At 36.3% G+C, this 16319-nt stretch overlaps 1 protein-coding gene across 2 annotated transcripts in view; it reads right to left on the reverse strand.

Moving 5' to 3' along the window:
* Positions 1–16319, reverse strand: part of SLC4A10 (solute carrier family 4, sodium bicarbonate transporter, member 10) — a 127767-nt gene that overhangs the window by 60237 nt on the left and 51211 nt on the right. For both annotated transcript variants that reach the window (XM_009894617.1, XM_009894618.1), the window contains 2 exons: positions 16127–16265; positions 8317–8477 (listed from right to left, as the gene is read on the reverse strand). In XM_009894617.1, coding sequence (XP_009892919.1) covers positions 8317–8477; positions 16127–16265 — 300 coding nt within the window. The remainder of the gene's footprint in view (positions 1–8316; positions 8478–16126; positions 16266–16319) is intronic.

Raw genomic sequence — 16319 nt, forward strand, 5'->3', positions numbered from 1 at the left:
AGTGAAGACGTGTTTTCTCGCCTTGATGCTCCCCTCCAGTTGTCATTCCTTTAATACAGACCCACTTGCAGTAGCAGCTGTAGGAGTTTAAAGTCAAATTACTGCCAGATTGCTGTGTTTTGACCATTTTTTCAAGACCTGAACAGATTTGAATAGTAAGTAGTAAGACTGTCTCCATCAGCACCTATGGGATTCCACTTCAGTTTCTTCCCAAGTTTTTCAACATATCCTTTAAAAGCCCAAAGCTTCAGCAATGTCAGCGATAACACTCTTGATTGCAAAGATAAGCTTGGAAACAAGAGCAACATAGTTAAAGTCCGAGAGTAAATGACAAACAGGAGCCTTTTAAACATCTTCTCCAAACAGACTGTACTTCGTTAATCCTGTCAGAAGAAGATCCTACATGCTCCCACCAGTTGAAGATGCACCTACTTTTCAAAGCCCTGGTTTTCACCTTTGTATCTAGAGCGCATGACCACTTCTCCAAACGCCAAATGACAAAACAGAGTAAAGAATACAGACCTGAAACTTCACAGCATTGTATCTCAGCTATGTTCCTGTGCAACAAGAGACTCTCCAGGGCTTCTATACTCAGCAACAAATGTTTATGGATCTTTTTGTTTGTTTTAAAGAACTTTCCTCTTGAATGAACTTTTAAATTCTGCAGAGCCCCCTTCTAGCCGGAGACACAGCTTACCACTAGATTTTTCGACGATGCTTCACAACCATATGGAACTTAAAGCAAGATGCAATGTGTGGAATATCCACCAGCATAGTGCTAACCCTTCTATTAATTGCTCACACCATACCATTTCTGCTGACATCAGGAACACTGAAGTAGGACGTTTCTTCAGTAAGGAATCTTGATTCTTACTGGAACCATGAAATAATTTTTTCAAGCTGTTAAAGACAGATATTCTTCCTGCCCTGGTCATTTAAAAAGATTCAAAGAAATTCGGGTTTTCATATAATTTCAAGCATGTTTTCTCCATTCAGACTCATTTACAATACATCATTCACATAAAATTGATATTGTGAGTAAATGTGAGCAATGTGAGTACTTAAACAAGCTATTGTAGTAACTCAAATGCAACTCCTCATCACCTGTGAACAATTTACCCAGGCTGTGAATTAGAAGAGCATCAGGGGTGCAGACATTTCAAATCAGTTCAAATGCAGCGTGGCTCATGTGTTCCCCAGCACAGCAACCTGCATCTGTCCTACCTCTGGGGTCGGCAAGGATGCAAAAGCAGGTTGGCTGCTTCCACTCACTCTGGAGAAATCTATTACACACTGCAGCTTTGTACAGAGACATGCAGCCAGATTCACGTGGAGTCATCCCTGGTCCAAGCAAATGAGCAATAAGGAGACACTCGAGTGTGGCCATACCTCATTTCCCATTGCTCCAGGTTCACAGTGTGCCCATCACCTCGCATACAACACTACATGAAACTCCCAGGTGAAACACAGAATAAATTTACAGAAAGTATACTGGTTTTGCACCAAAATACCTGTCCAAAGTCCAACAAGAAATTACTAAAAGGTAAACAGGCTAAACTGAGCCTGACTTTTGCAGTGGTGGGTAAAGAAACAAGATCCAGAGCTCTTTTTTGGGTTTGTTTTGGGGGTTTTTTTGTTTGTTTTTTAAACAGATAAAATATGAGGTTCAAACTGCTGGGTTCATATTCTCCTGATATAGGATGGCACTGACAGTTTACAGCAGAAGTAACTGAACTCAGTATACACCGGCAAAGTTGCCAGTATTTACACCTCTCAACCTTCCAAATTTTATAACTATGCCATTGCAGGACATAATGAGTGATTAATGATAAAAAATAGAACACATGGGCTTTTGTGTGTGTCATGATTGCAGTGATAGCTGACTACAAAACCTAATTTAAAAGCCAGTGTTTGTTTGGTTTATGATTGTTTTCCTTAAAGGCAGAGGCAAAGAAAACACAAGCAACCATAAAGCAGTGCTTTATGGAAGACATTCAGTTGAAATGCTGTCCTTCATCTTACCCTGTCTCTAATAAGAACCCAAATATACAGTTCCCTAGTGAATTAGGCACTAGGGGTAATAGAAAACTAACAATTAGTATTCCTGGGCTGCATTTGTGAACCAAGACCTGTTTACAGTGCTACAACAGTGATTATAAACAAGCTATCTAAGCCAGCGGATTTAGCCCTCTCATCCAAGAAGGCAGAGCATTTCAGCACACAGAAAGACAGATTCTATTTCTAGCTCTACCTGAAATTACTTTGTTCAACTTCCCAGCTGAAATACTTGAAAAGGAAAGATGGAGAGCGAAAAATGTCTGCTTTTTAAAGTAACAGCATGCAATTTTACCGAAGAACAAGAGCAAGCATTTCACAAAACTGTAAATAGTAGAGATGAGGCTAGAATTCCCAGCTTGCAGCTCAGAGCACAAGCACAGTTGTGCTATGGCACAGGGGATGCTACCAAAAGAACAATGGAGACCTCATAAAACAATACATTTTGCATCTCTGAACAGAACAAGAGCCATGAATGATATTCTCTACACAGAAAATGAAAGCTGAGATTGATTTGTGCAATCTAAAAAATTTCCAGATTTGTGGTTAACATGTGAAAATCCAAAACAAAAAATACAGAATACCATGCTACTTGGAAGTTGGTAAGAGATTTACAATTTATCCACAGACAAAAGAATAAAACCTGCTAAAGGTTTCTCTGTAGAGGTAATCACCACATGGTAAGCTGTAAATAAAGCACACAAATACAAAAACCTGGCTAAATGAGAAGGTGAAAGCTGAACAAAAGACGTGTAGGGTCAAGCAGAGAAGCAGACTGCTCACAGGCAATCCCATGCTTTGTCACAGTGTTTGTAATAAAAGTTAAATTTACCATAAAAACACTGTCAGAAACATAACACAACCAGAGTGTCGCAGCTGAAACAAAAGGCTACAGTGAAATAAAATCTAAACTGGAGCAAGTTTAAATATATCACTGCTATGGAGCAATATAGCTTAAAGCAAACAAAGGCAAAAGAAGACTTGCTCAGATTGAAAGCTTAAGATGATATTACCGAAATCAATAAAATTGCACACTTGGGATGTAATGCCCTGAGTTGTTGAGCACAGAGTCCAGTGACCTCAATCACAAGATTAAGCTGTTACACAGATTGAAAATTTGATTGTGAGGAACACACGAATGACTGCTTGGGAAAAAACAGTCAGATCTCTGGATTGAAAAGCATGGGAATACTTAAAATTTAATTTAAAAAGTAAACCATTGTTGCATTTAAGTTATTTAAAATAAATGGGACTATCTAATATTTCAAACGTGCAAGTCACCAAAACACCACTGTGCAACACTGAGGCCACAGTTTGTATTTGACAAGGTTTGACATTTGTTCACAGTACACTCTGCACAACTACAAGAAAATGCGATATCTGTGATTCATGTTGTAAAGAAAGTATTGCCATTAAAGGCTGGACCGAACAGTTTTTGAACCAAACGACAGAAAATGGCATCATATGTTAAGTAGAAGAACCTTTGGGGTTCATTCAGTAGTTACAATCAAAAAAACAGATGGTAATCTGAGAATCTACATGGTTTCAAAGGAACTAAATGAAAATATCAAAAGAGAACATTTTCATCTGCCAACTTGAACAACACAGTAAAGCTGCTCTCTAATGGTGCAGCCAGATTCTGGCAAATACCTCCTCAAGAGACAAGTTCCAAAATAAATTGTTTTGATTACATAGATTTTTCAGACTTCCTTTTAGCATATGTTCTATACAGAAGTGATCGATAAAATATTACTACATCGAATGTTCAAAGGAATTCCTTGTGCATGGAGTGCTAGCTTACTGATATAGGAGCCACTGCACAGACATATGAAAAAAGAATGTCACATCTTAAAAAACAGTAATAAAAAAACCCTCTAAAATATGTTTAATAAAAATGCATTTTTAAACAGGATAAAGTTCAGCAGAGGAATCGAGCTCTTTTCAAGGGAAAAATAAAATTTGTCTTACAAAATTTAAGAACAATTTGAGAAACTTCAGGGATGAACATGTTTCACTGCATGATCTCAGAAGTCTTTATTATAATAAGATATTGTCTGTGAATTCAGTATCATAGGTACAAATAAGCTCTTTATCAACAAAGAAAATTGGGTGTCTGTCCAAAGACGTTTAAAGTCTTATAGATCAAGTCATTTTTCAGTAAGACCGAGTTGGAATGAAAAAGACGCTAATAAAGAATGGACATTCTAGAAGACAGGATGATTTAAAAATTCTCACCACATCACTGGTGCCAAAATATTTTTACGCAAAACTATCAGAGTTTCCAGAGATGAAAAACAAAATGTTCTGAAAGCCATGCAAACAGCATAAAATATGTTTTTCATCTGTAGATTTTACTACAAGCCCATTAAGGTCTTAAAATACAGACTTTAATAAAAGAAATTTTCAAGAACTAAGTGCTGAGAGTTTAATGCCTTAGTGAATAAGTGTTTATAGATTAAAAGCCTTGACTAAAACAGATAGGAATTCTTTGTCTCAATTTAGCAATGAACATTAAGTATACCTCTTTCAAGGACACGAAGACTGGCACTACATTTACAGAAATATAATTTGATATTGGAATATAGCCCAGATAGCAAGACATTACCAACAAATACACAACACACATTTCTCCCTAGCAAACTGTTCAGGCAAGCAAAAAGGAAGCACGTGTGCACGATTAGTTTATTTGTTCTCAAAAGATATGATGCACCACAGTAATGCATTAAAACTATCAACAGATTGCATTAAAAACCAAAACCCATAGTAATAAACTATGAATCAGAAGTACAAGTTAATTTGGGAGTACCACTTAAGACCACAGCGTACAATCTATTTTTGCAAATTCTTCTACATGTGGCATATACAGCAGCATTGGAAAGAAAAACCAAAAGTGACCATCAGGATCACTGGACTAGCCTAGCATGAGAACTCCTAGCAAGCAAAATAAGAGTTAAATGTTGAAAAAAACTGAAGGCAACAGGTGACAGCAAGCATTTCTTTAAATTCTAAAGTCAGGACTGTCAGCTACAACTGCAACACATACCAACTCCAGGGTGAAAACAGTGTTTGCATTGTATAGCACATGATAAGCAGGATTAGACTACTGACAGTGAATAGCAACTGAGTAGAACAGACAAGAACAGAATTCCTAAGAGATATGAGTTCAGTTTAGTCTTCAGGTCCAGCAGTGGTTTATATGGAAAAAGAGCAGCCTGTCATATTATTTAGAATTATCACATTTCTAACAAACCTAGCACACATACCTTGGTGGTGTGCTTGTCACCACTACTATTAAAGTCTTTCCTCCTCCCAGCACTGCCTAATGTGTGCCATGCTCTTTGTAACAGTTTATAAGTACTGGAGAGCAGGAACTACGTATGTAGCATTAGAGTACCAAATTACAAAGGAACTTGATTGAGGAAGAGGAAAACAACGTTACTACAACACAAATAATAATAATAGTAAAGGAAAGCAAATGGAATAGCAACTTTATACGGGAAAAAGATCTCTTCACAGAAACCTGACACAGAACGTGGGTAATTTAGAGAATGACTCACTTGCCAGAAGAACCTGCTGCAAAGTTGTTTAAAAAAAAAAAAAACAAAACTATGTCATTGCTTACTGAATGTGAAGAGGGGAAAAAAAAAAATCTTCTCTGAAAGACAAAAAAAGATCCATGCAAACCTTATCATATGTCAGATCACCTTATCAGAAAGATGCCTACCAGTTCAAAGAAATAAAACAACAAATACAATACACCCGCATCTGCCACAACAACAGGTACTTTTAAAGTTGAAATGGTGCGTGTCAATTCATAAAAGTCATCCTAAAGCCTCGTCTCAGAAGAAACAAGTTTTCCTAGTCAACAAATCAAGCTATCCCAGAAGCAGGACTCATTCAAAGTAGCATGACAGTAACTCATCAAATTCTCTACTGAAGGACAACTTACATCTGTGATGAGTTTCAAAACAAAATTATCTGGAATTTTTGGACACGTCAACTAAACAAACAAACAAAATGAATACAACTAACTAAGGATTAAGAGATTATAACTATGAATTCATTGAGGTCTCACTATAAAATATCTTCCAAAAACAGAAAAAAAAGGAAGTTTTCTGAAGTTATTTTTATTGTGTTAATCCTTAATTTTTTACCTACTTAAATAAAATCAATTCTGGAGGGGATCTCTTAGCCAACTGCAAAAGAGGTTGAGTGATTTTTGGATTAAAAATGTAAAGCTCAAACTTGAAAATCCTAGTGTACTATTTAAGGAAAAAAGTAATAGAAGAACATCAAGCAGCTGATCTAAGTACTTCATGATTTTTTTTAATAAATAAATAATAATGCAGCATACTGATAAATACCTTTGTTGTTTCAAATCAGCTGCTTTTTATTCTTTGTGTTTATCTTTTATCATTATCAAGACAAATTTTAAAGCTCTGATTCAGACCATGATTCATGGGAGAGTCAGATCTCAGCACACAGGAGAAACCCACGCAAGTTTCTGCAGATTTGGATTAATAATATCTTGCGTCAGTTTGACATAAACAATTTGGGAAAGGTAAATGCAAAAAGCAGCTACCACTAGCTGCGCCAATTTTAAGTCCACTGTTAAATATAGCCCACTGAACTATATCGCCCTTACCTGATAATGTAAATAATTAAAATAAATTTTATCTGGTCCTTACATAAACTTCCATTATCACCCATAAAGCAGTTTTCTTGATAATCTTGAGCGTTAGAAAATCTTGCTATTCTATGATTCTATAATTTGTATAAAATATCATATATATGATTTACAGACACAACACCATTTTCAGAAATGTTGTGAAATAGAGTAAGGTAGAAGCAAGGTAAAACGTAAGTAGATGCAAGATATGCAAGGATACTAGTCCAATAACCATCATAAGCACGAGACTAGCCCTTACTAAGGGTAAATGAACAGAAAACTAGAGACGCCAGAATATAAAGTAGTACAGCTCTTGGCTCTGTGTCTTCTCTGCTGGAAGGGACAGAGAAAAAAAGGCCCCTGCAGTAGCCTTCACGGGAAACACCAGGAAGGCAGAAAATTGCATTCAGTCTCAATTTCACTTATACTTCAGGGAGACAAGACTCATCTATTATGTTCTCTTGCTTTCTGCTTCTGCCGTTCTCAAAAGCTCTAGAACTGCACCTGCCAAATGCACCATTATTCGAAAAAATGCACTCAACTTTAGTTAAAGAAGCTAATGCATCTTAAAATTTTCGAAAAACGTACACGTACTATTACTGTTCTTGATTTCACTCTCAACTCAGAGATGTGGTTTTTAAACTGTTTTCATGTTATGTAGTTGTGACAAATAGTTCATCATGAGTAGGGATGCTTATAGGGACCTGCTTAGTAAAGTACCACGGGATGAAGCCCTGGACGGGAGCAGGGCCCAATGATCACCTCATTCAAGCTCAGGAGCAATGCAACCCAACAAAGAGCAAGTCAGGCAAAAATGCTCAAAGAGAAGCCTCCAGGGGGACCTTATATAGCAGCCTTCCAGTAGGGGGCCTACAGGAAAGAGGAGGTGGGATTTTTTACAAGGCCATGTAGTGATAGGACGAGGGGTAACAGTTTCAAACTGAAAGAGGGTAGATTTAGATTAGCTATTAGGAAGGGCAAACTCAAAAAGGAGGCCTACGGAGAGTGGAAGCAAAGACGGGTACCCTGGAAGGAATACAGAGAAATTGTCTGAGTAGCCAGGGTTCAGGTTAGGAAAGCTGAAGCCCAGATAGAATTACATCTGTCCAGGGACATCAAGGGCAACAAGAAAAGCTTCTATAGGTATGTCAGTGATAAACTCTAACCATTCTATGATTCCATAATTTAATTTTTTTTAAGCGAGATTGTCTGCAATTAGCACAGCAATAGATTAAGTTTGTGGAAGTTAGCACACACATCATTCACAATGTGAGGTGGCAGAGGAGGACCAGAGAACATGCCAGTTTTAATGAAATATATCCAAACTGTCCTCTCTACTCCGTTGTAATTTTGTCCTTTACATAAAAATTGATTCTGAAAATAGCAAAGTCTATACAAAAAATAATAAAAAAAAATATATTTACCAGTTGTGTCAGACATTAGATTATTTTCTAATATACTCAGTAAAATACTTCCTTGGCGTTTCTAAACTCAACTGATTGTTATGCAATAGCTTTCTTGTAAGCAATACTGTAAGCACTTGATTTTTACGATTACTTTTCATAACTAATAAATGGAACATTGATACAAACCTGCAATTTCTTCTATGGAGTTAGCTCTCATGTCCAAAAGAACCGTGCCATTCAGGATACAGCTTCTTAGCTCAAACAGGCTATGAAGTGACAGTGTGGCAACATATGGTTTGCTCCATCTCTCTCCACCATCCTCTACATCTTCTTCAAACTTCAACCACCTGTGCAAACAACCAATTTTATAACTCCACTGTCCATAAGAAATGAAAAATAAATTACTTCCATGGATATTGAAAGATCACTGTTAAACATGTCTTCGGATTTCACTTTATTCTTTCTTTGTAGGAAATACGAGAAACTTGCCTTGCCTGCTTCTTCCCATATAATGCTGTATTGTACCATTTTTGAAGATAAATTCTGACCAGAGATGAATGAGAAGTGTATTAAGTAATCATTACTGAACTTTACAAAAACTTTGAGTAATTCTTTGGCATACAGTGATATTTCTACTATAGAATAACAAGTAGTATAAAAAGGATAGAGGAGAAGAATTTGTGGTAGAGAAAAAGAAAAGCTATACATAATAAGAACACAGGAGAACTTTCTCCATTTAGTCTTCACTTTGAACTAAACACAACACAGAAGAGACATTTTTCAATTAAAGTAAGTATACTGACATAGTCACACTTTACAGAATCCATCCATTATCACCACCATAATCTTTTCACAAAAGACACTGTTATGAACTTCATTAGTTTCAAGTTACTTAACTGCATTAAGCTATTCATAAAGGCAGTAAAACATTAAGCAAAACTTAGGATATTTTCCATTTAAAAGTTCAGTCTATTGACATGAAAAACCTCACAGGCACATACATGCATACACAAGCAACGTGTAAACACTCGTGAACAATCTTTCAAGCCCCAAGATATGGGCTTTACTCAGGCAAAACAACCATGTGAATAACACAAAATACAATTTAGAATCCAGTAGCAACATCATATCTCACTAAATTTTGAGTCTCATTTGCCTGTTCTCAGGTTCAGTATAAATCTGGAGACACTTCAGTGAAGTAAAAGGACACATGAAACTGGCATGAGAGGATCAAGTCTTTTGTTACTAACCAGGTGGACGAACTTTCTTGCACAATTTTTTTAATTGTTTACCGATAGAAATTACACTAAAATGTTAAAATAATAATAAACAAACAAAAAAAAAAGAGAGAGAAGTCTGTCGACATATGCAAAAGTGTTCTAAATTAAAGTTATCAAGTCTTTCAAGCATACATAGATGTTGCTGCGTGGAACCACACAGCCTGCCAGCTTGGCAAGGTTTGAACAGCTGCAGCCACAGCAAAAGCATTTATAACTTGACTCAACAGCACTCAGCTATTTTATACGGACCACACAGCAGAGAAGTCAGGCAGAGCCTCCCACCTTGACAGCACCTTCACACTTATTTCCAGACAGCAGGGAAGCGTAGAGCCTTAAGACCTCTGAAGCTGAGCAATTTCCAGTTTTACCAAACCTTGCAGACCAGTAACACAGCTGTCTTCTGTGCCTGGCCCACCTTCCTATCCCTTCTCCCACCTGTAAAATATGCATTTGTACCCATATTTAAGACATCTTCCTCCTTTCGGTCCCTGTGTACCAGATTCTTCCCCTTCTGATGCCATCCTGCAAGCAACCACCACTGCAGTGACCCACTCATCACCAGTATATCTGCACCCTTCCTGATGTGTTCCGTTTCTTCTAACTGTACCAGCTGCCTCCTAATCACTCTCCCATTATTTACATACACAATTTGCCCCCAACTCCTTGGCTCCTCCAAAATGTCCAATCTCCTGTGTCTAGCCTTCTCCTCCTCTTTGTATTTAAAGATTTTTCCCTCCATTTCCTCTGTGCTGGCCAGTTTCTGTATCTCATCTTTGCCCATGAGACCTCCTCTCCATCAGACTTCTGTTCTCCACTCCCTTCATTGCAATCTCTCTTCTCTTCCCAGCCCAGCTAGGCTGTCTCCTTTACTTTTTCATTCTTCTAGAGAAGGACCAAAAAGGACACAGCCCACACAAAAATCTGCTTCCACGCAGTTGAACCATGAAATTAAATCTGCATATGCAAATGAGGTTTTCCAAATAGATTTTCAAAACCATGTCCGAATGGACATCAAACATAAATTAACACACCCCACCCCAACCAAATTCAAAGCCATGAGCTACAACAACTCAAGAAAGTTACCAAGAAGCATGTGAGAAGGAAAAAAAAGTTTGTTTGTTTGTTTTTTTTTTTCATTGTGCAGTTGCATTTGAACTCCATAAGAAGAGGCTGCTCCCAGCTTATGCGTGGCACTCACGTTTCCAAGCTAAAAATATGCTAGACCTATTTGTGGCCATAACATCCCAAGCATGGTGCATTAATCGCCCTGCTTAAACTATTGTCTCCTAAGCCTCTGCAAATTTTTATCTTACATTTTTATCTTCTCATTCCTCTGGTTTTGTGCATGTTTCTAATCTCTTTAGGAGTTTTATAAGATTACGATCTTTGCATTTGGGTATTCCCAATTATTTCTGATGTAACTTCATCTTGCTTTATGCCGATTTGAAAAAAGATTAAAAATCATGCTGCATATATCCTATAAACAATGATCCAAGCATAGATTCTTAGAGTCTCATCAGAAACCTCATACTCTCATTACCTTCTGTTCATGTAAATAGTCTTCAACATTGCTTATCTGATTATACTGCTGCAGTCTGATCTTGATATTACCTATTTTGAATATACTAACCAATTCTAAACAGATTTTAAAAGAATGATAAAAGACATGTTCTTAAAAGTTTCATTAAGACAGGTGACTGGACAGAGGCAGGCTCGTAACCAGAGCTCATAACTTACTAGGGACACACAGACAAGTCTAAATCATGAAAACAGCTTTAATTACTGTATATAGTGTCAATCAGACATCAAAGCTTACACACTACATAAAAATCCACAGGACACTATTGCTACTGCCCAAATAATCATACTTGCCATCGCGATTATCTCCATCTGAATTTCAATCAAATCAAATTGATTTGCATCAAATTTCCTACTGTTACTAAAACTTATGTGTTTAAAACATTATCATACATTGTTACTTATTGAGCCAAAAGGCTAGTACATAGCATAAATCATACCCAGCTGAGAGACTTTTACATTTGGAATAAACTTCTATTTTGATTTTAAAAAGCATTACATGAGTTTACCCATCTCATCAAGGGCAAATGATGTTTATCACCTTTTATCTTTTCAGAATTATTCCCCTGTTATGTCAGATAATCTTTATTTAACATATCAAATGAGAATGAGCAGCAGAAAACATAAAACAAACAAATCTCTAGTCTTACACACAGCCATTCATTTCTAAGTGTTCAAGTGGTTTTAAAAAATCATAATACCATTTTAACAACCCTCTGAATTCATATATAGGATTCAAGGATAGAAATGGCTTTGAAATCCAAATTCAGGCATGGATCCCAAGTTTGCCCATTTTCTGTTCTTTTTAGTATCTCAGAGAAAAAGACATATTTCAATATATTTTCTTTTGCAGCTTAATGCCTTAAATTGATATGGTTGATAAAGAAAACCCTTTCATAATTTCCCAGAAAACAACACCAACCCTATTTGTATATTGAGTTCATGTCACACGTACCCCATGTGCTTGGAATATATTTAGAGCTATCTTAGTTGTGTCTGATCACACAGAAGAGCAGCTTCATTCATATGGTGTTCTTTTACTGGTAAAGACTAGCACAGGTATATCAATCATACAGTTCAGTTTCTCTGATAGCATACTTGCTGGAACAAAACACGACAGCAGGAGTTTCAGCAGGGAACGTTACTGTAGGAAAAATTACTCAGGGGTGTGTGTGTACATACACATACAGGTTACATCTTCTAAAATCATCTCCATTGATGTTTCTGGAGTCAATAAAAGAGTGTGCACGCTTCATTGTAGACTCAGTGACAACATTTTGGTGCACAATATGAAGTGGGTGAGCTGAAGGTGATGTTATAGTCTGTTGTGTCTGCAGCAGACAGCTTGAGCACGTATTCACTTACAAGCCACTCAAGAGTCAACGTTATTAATGTAATCGTACAATCTGTGTAAATTTCCACATGAGCTTTGGCCTGCCTATGCTGCTTAGAAAATGAACCGAAGTAAACAAGCATATCAGAAACAAAGTGGAAGTGACAAACCTGTTTTTTGTGACCTAGTTTCTTTGGAAGAAGATTTTTGATCCAGGGGAGATGCATTTTCACTTCATAGTTTTTCCCTAGTACCTCAATTTTCTAGTCACTACTAACAATTTATTTTCTAAACTATGGACAGAGGTTTATTTTGTTAGCTGTACTGTTTCATTAAATTTCAAGCCTAAACACTTTCCTGTTGGTTCCAAAGCATCTTTCTATTTTCCTCCTTACTACATATTCTTTTCTGTTCCAGAAACATAGTGATATTCTCCCAAAATTTTCATTTGATATTAGCAGAGAAATGAGTCCCAACAGTTTGGGTAAAACTTGCTACAAATCAGGCACTACTTTCCGGCCATGACCAAAAGAGGCTATTAGGATAGATTTGAAGATGAATTGCTTTCCTAATAGCTGCATTTCGCAATTATACTATTGTGTGTATAAAATAAACTGCCTCAGTGTGTTTCTCCACAAACTTACTGGAAATAGTTTTTTCAGGAAAGGAACTACACATCACGCATTCTCTACATGATTTTACAGCTGGGCCACATACAAAAAATTATATTAATAACGACTGACTATTGATATTAAAAGGTATGTGTTTCTTCTGGCTTGAAATCAATTAATGGGGAAAAAATAATTAATTTTATCACTATATCAACATAAGTAAGTTATTCCATTCTACTCGCTAACTAATTCCATGGATGGGACAGCCTAGAACAGATCTTGGAATGGAATAGGCTGTAACAGCAGTGCACTTTCTTGCTCCTACTAATTAATCTGCAGGAATGCTCTTCCTCGTGATAAATGTTATGGAAACTGGAGAATGGCAAACCTTGGAGTCTCCTAACTGCTGAGGAAAAAGAACAATAAAAAAAAAGAAAAGGCCTTACCTCTTCCAAACAAATGAAATAGGAATAGAGGAGTTTTACCTAAAGAACACCAAGCTTCAGTCAAATATTATCCATGGCTTCCTTTGATATGTTACTATTTTGACCAACCAAGAACAAAATGTCTCAAACGGTTTTACACAGTTTGCTCAAGATATTTTCAAAAGGCTGTTAAGGCTGAACTGTATATGCAATTTCAATCAAACTGAAAACACGAAGATACAGATTTATTGCAGAGTGAACTCAACCCTTCAGTCCATTGCAGAGCTTGGGGAAATGAATACAGAACCACTTAATGCCACCACTCTCATTAAACGCAATTAATGAACGATATTAGTTTGTAAGTATATGATCTTGCATTTGAAACACCATCTATTACTCTACTCAAAGACACCTTGTTCTTTTTGGATGATATCCTTATCTATTTCTAGAGTAAAAATATCTCCTAATATTTTATCATCAGCAAGTTTCATTACTATAATTTATTTTTTGTCATTCAATAATAAAGCCATTTACTAATTCTTCATAAGTCAGTTGTCTATACCTCCCACACTAATAGTTTAATCTTTCAGCATGACCTGCTGCACCTCTGAATTAGTTCCTTACCCACCAATATAACTTTTACACTTGAACAGAGTTTAAGTAATAAATTCCCATTGCTGTATCATATCAAATGCTTGACTAAAAAAACATTAAAAAATAGATCCACTGTTTTTTCTTTGTCAGAAAAACAAAATCAATTCTCTGATGAAATAGCATTATTAAGTTAGTCTGACAAGATACACCATTGTATTGCATTTTATCCAATCTTCTACTTAGCTCTAAGTCTATAATTATTCTTTCCTCCCAATATTGTTCTACACCTTGCCTAGCTCTGAAATCTGACTATCAGGCCTCTGTTCATTCCGACTTTTTTTATCCTTTCTTAAAAAGTGTTGCTGTATTTGCTATAGTACAACTCACCTGATAGATTCACAGAAAGACAGGATTTACTCTACCCATGAAATACATGTTCTCTTGGCTTTCTAGGATGGAAATTATTGCACAGATATTGCACTTACAAAGCATTTTGCTTCTTGCCTTCATTTTGAATTTGGTCATCTTACTGCCATCCCCTCCTTTTCTAACAGCCAGCCAACCCATGTTAAATGTTGGCTGAAATTTTTGGATCCAAACTGAAAAAGATTGTTTATCTTGACCAGTTCTTTCTTCTTGGCAGCTCCACTCTCTTTGTTTTCATCCTATTTCTAAAACTAAAGAAACTTTCACTATTAGCTATTATACTTCGTTCTTGTATTTTCTGAGCTCAAAAAAAAAAAAATTTTCTTGACTGTTGAAAAAGGACAGGAAAAAACAATCTCAGCTTGTTTCTGTTAGATATTTTTGATTCTTTAGTTCCCAAATTACAACTGGAAAGGCTGTACATACAGACAGATGAATCTAAATAGAAGTTTCTTTGTTTCACCTATTGCTTTCAAATGTGATCTTGATTAAGTATTTATGTTCATAAAAATTTGTATATTATTTCAGAAACTTAATTTTTCAATGATTTGCTAAGGGACGTTTTTAGTTGAACTAAAGAAGCTGCTATTTCCCTGCTTAAAAATAACATAAGCCACAGTGATTTTTATTTTTAATCACAATAGAAGCTGATACCCTTCGTAGAAGAGGTCCTATATATTCCTAATCAGTATGAGAACACTGCAGACGATTAACTTGATTAGATTTTCTCGCTCTGAATATTAATAAGATTATTTAGGAACACCACTACACTCATTCTGCAGCACAATCCCCATATGAGAATTTTCTACATGTGAAGATCTATACATAGCATCTGTCTATGCCTCCTATGGACACATAAAGGAAAGGAAGGTCATAGAAAATTCTGCGGTCCTCTGCGAAAGCAGGAATTTGCAGTAAAATTAAAGGGAAAGCTAACAGCTATATTCATGCCAAACAGCCCATATCCATGGTTTGCCACAAAATCCTTTCAGAAATTCCACAGTTTTTATCCTACTGACACCAAAGATTTAGTCCATAGACTTCTGGGCTCCACTGAGGAACACTGTCAACAAATACTGGCAGGGGAAGAGAGAACTAAGATACCAAGAAGAAAAAATGAAGCAAGGCTTGATGGGAAATGTAAAGTCTTAATGAAACTAAGCAAGTCATCTCCTTTTTAGGTGCTCAAGGAAACAAATGTGGAAAAAAAAAAAAGTTCTGTTCCAATATTTATTTTTTCAGCAGAAATGCAATCTAAACAGTCTTTTCGCACTAGTTTTGTGGAAACAACATAATCCAACACTGAATATTCAAAGTCTCAAAATCAACTGTTCTTTGATAATTAGAATATGTAAAAGTGTTATTGCTCCAAAAGTACTCTCATTCCTTACTTTAATCTTTTTATATCAGTTTACTGAGGATTCAAACACACTATGAAGTTTGAAAGTTTCTTAAAATGATGAGCTAAAATATGAATAAAACCAGTAATTTTAATTCATATATATGATATGTTTACTTTGATTTTTCCCTTGATATTCATTCTGACCTAAATTTCATAAATCCAGATGAAAACATTTGGCTCTGGGAAACAACAAATGCTGTAGTAATACTAGCAGTCTAAGGATTAAAATTATGGGTTTAAGCTTTATATCCAAAATCTGTTCCTGAGCTTGCCACAGCCTTGAAATCATTCCTCAATATACCAACAACCAAAACAGATAATTTTTAACAACTTATGAAAACACTCACCTTGCTGTCTCCCTCCACTCCGCGTCCTCTCCTTCACGCCAACAAATTTCATCAAGCTCCGTAAAGAGATCATGAGGAATGTGCTCCTCGTCATCATCTTCTGTTCCAAGAATAAACTGCACCCTTTGTGATGGGGTATCTGGGGAAAAATGAATCTATCAAGTCCAGAACACCAAGTTTTTTGCTCTGAGCA

The sequence above is a fragment of the Charadrius vociferus genome, unplaced genomic scaffold, assembly GCF_000708025.1.
Source record: "Charadrius vociferus isolate BGI_N301 unplaced genomic scaffold, ASM70802v2 scaffold161, whole genome shotgun sequence".
In the NCBI taxonomy this organism is placed as follows: Eukaryota; Metazoa; Chordata; class Aves; order Charadriiformes; family Charadriidae; genus Charadrius; species Charadrius vociferus.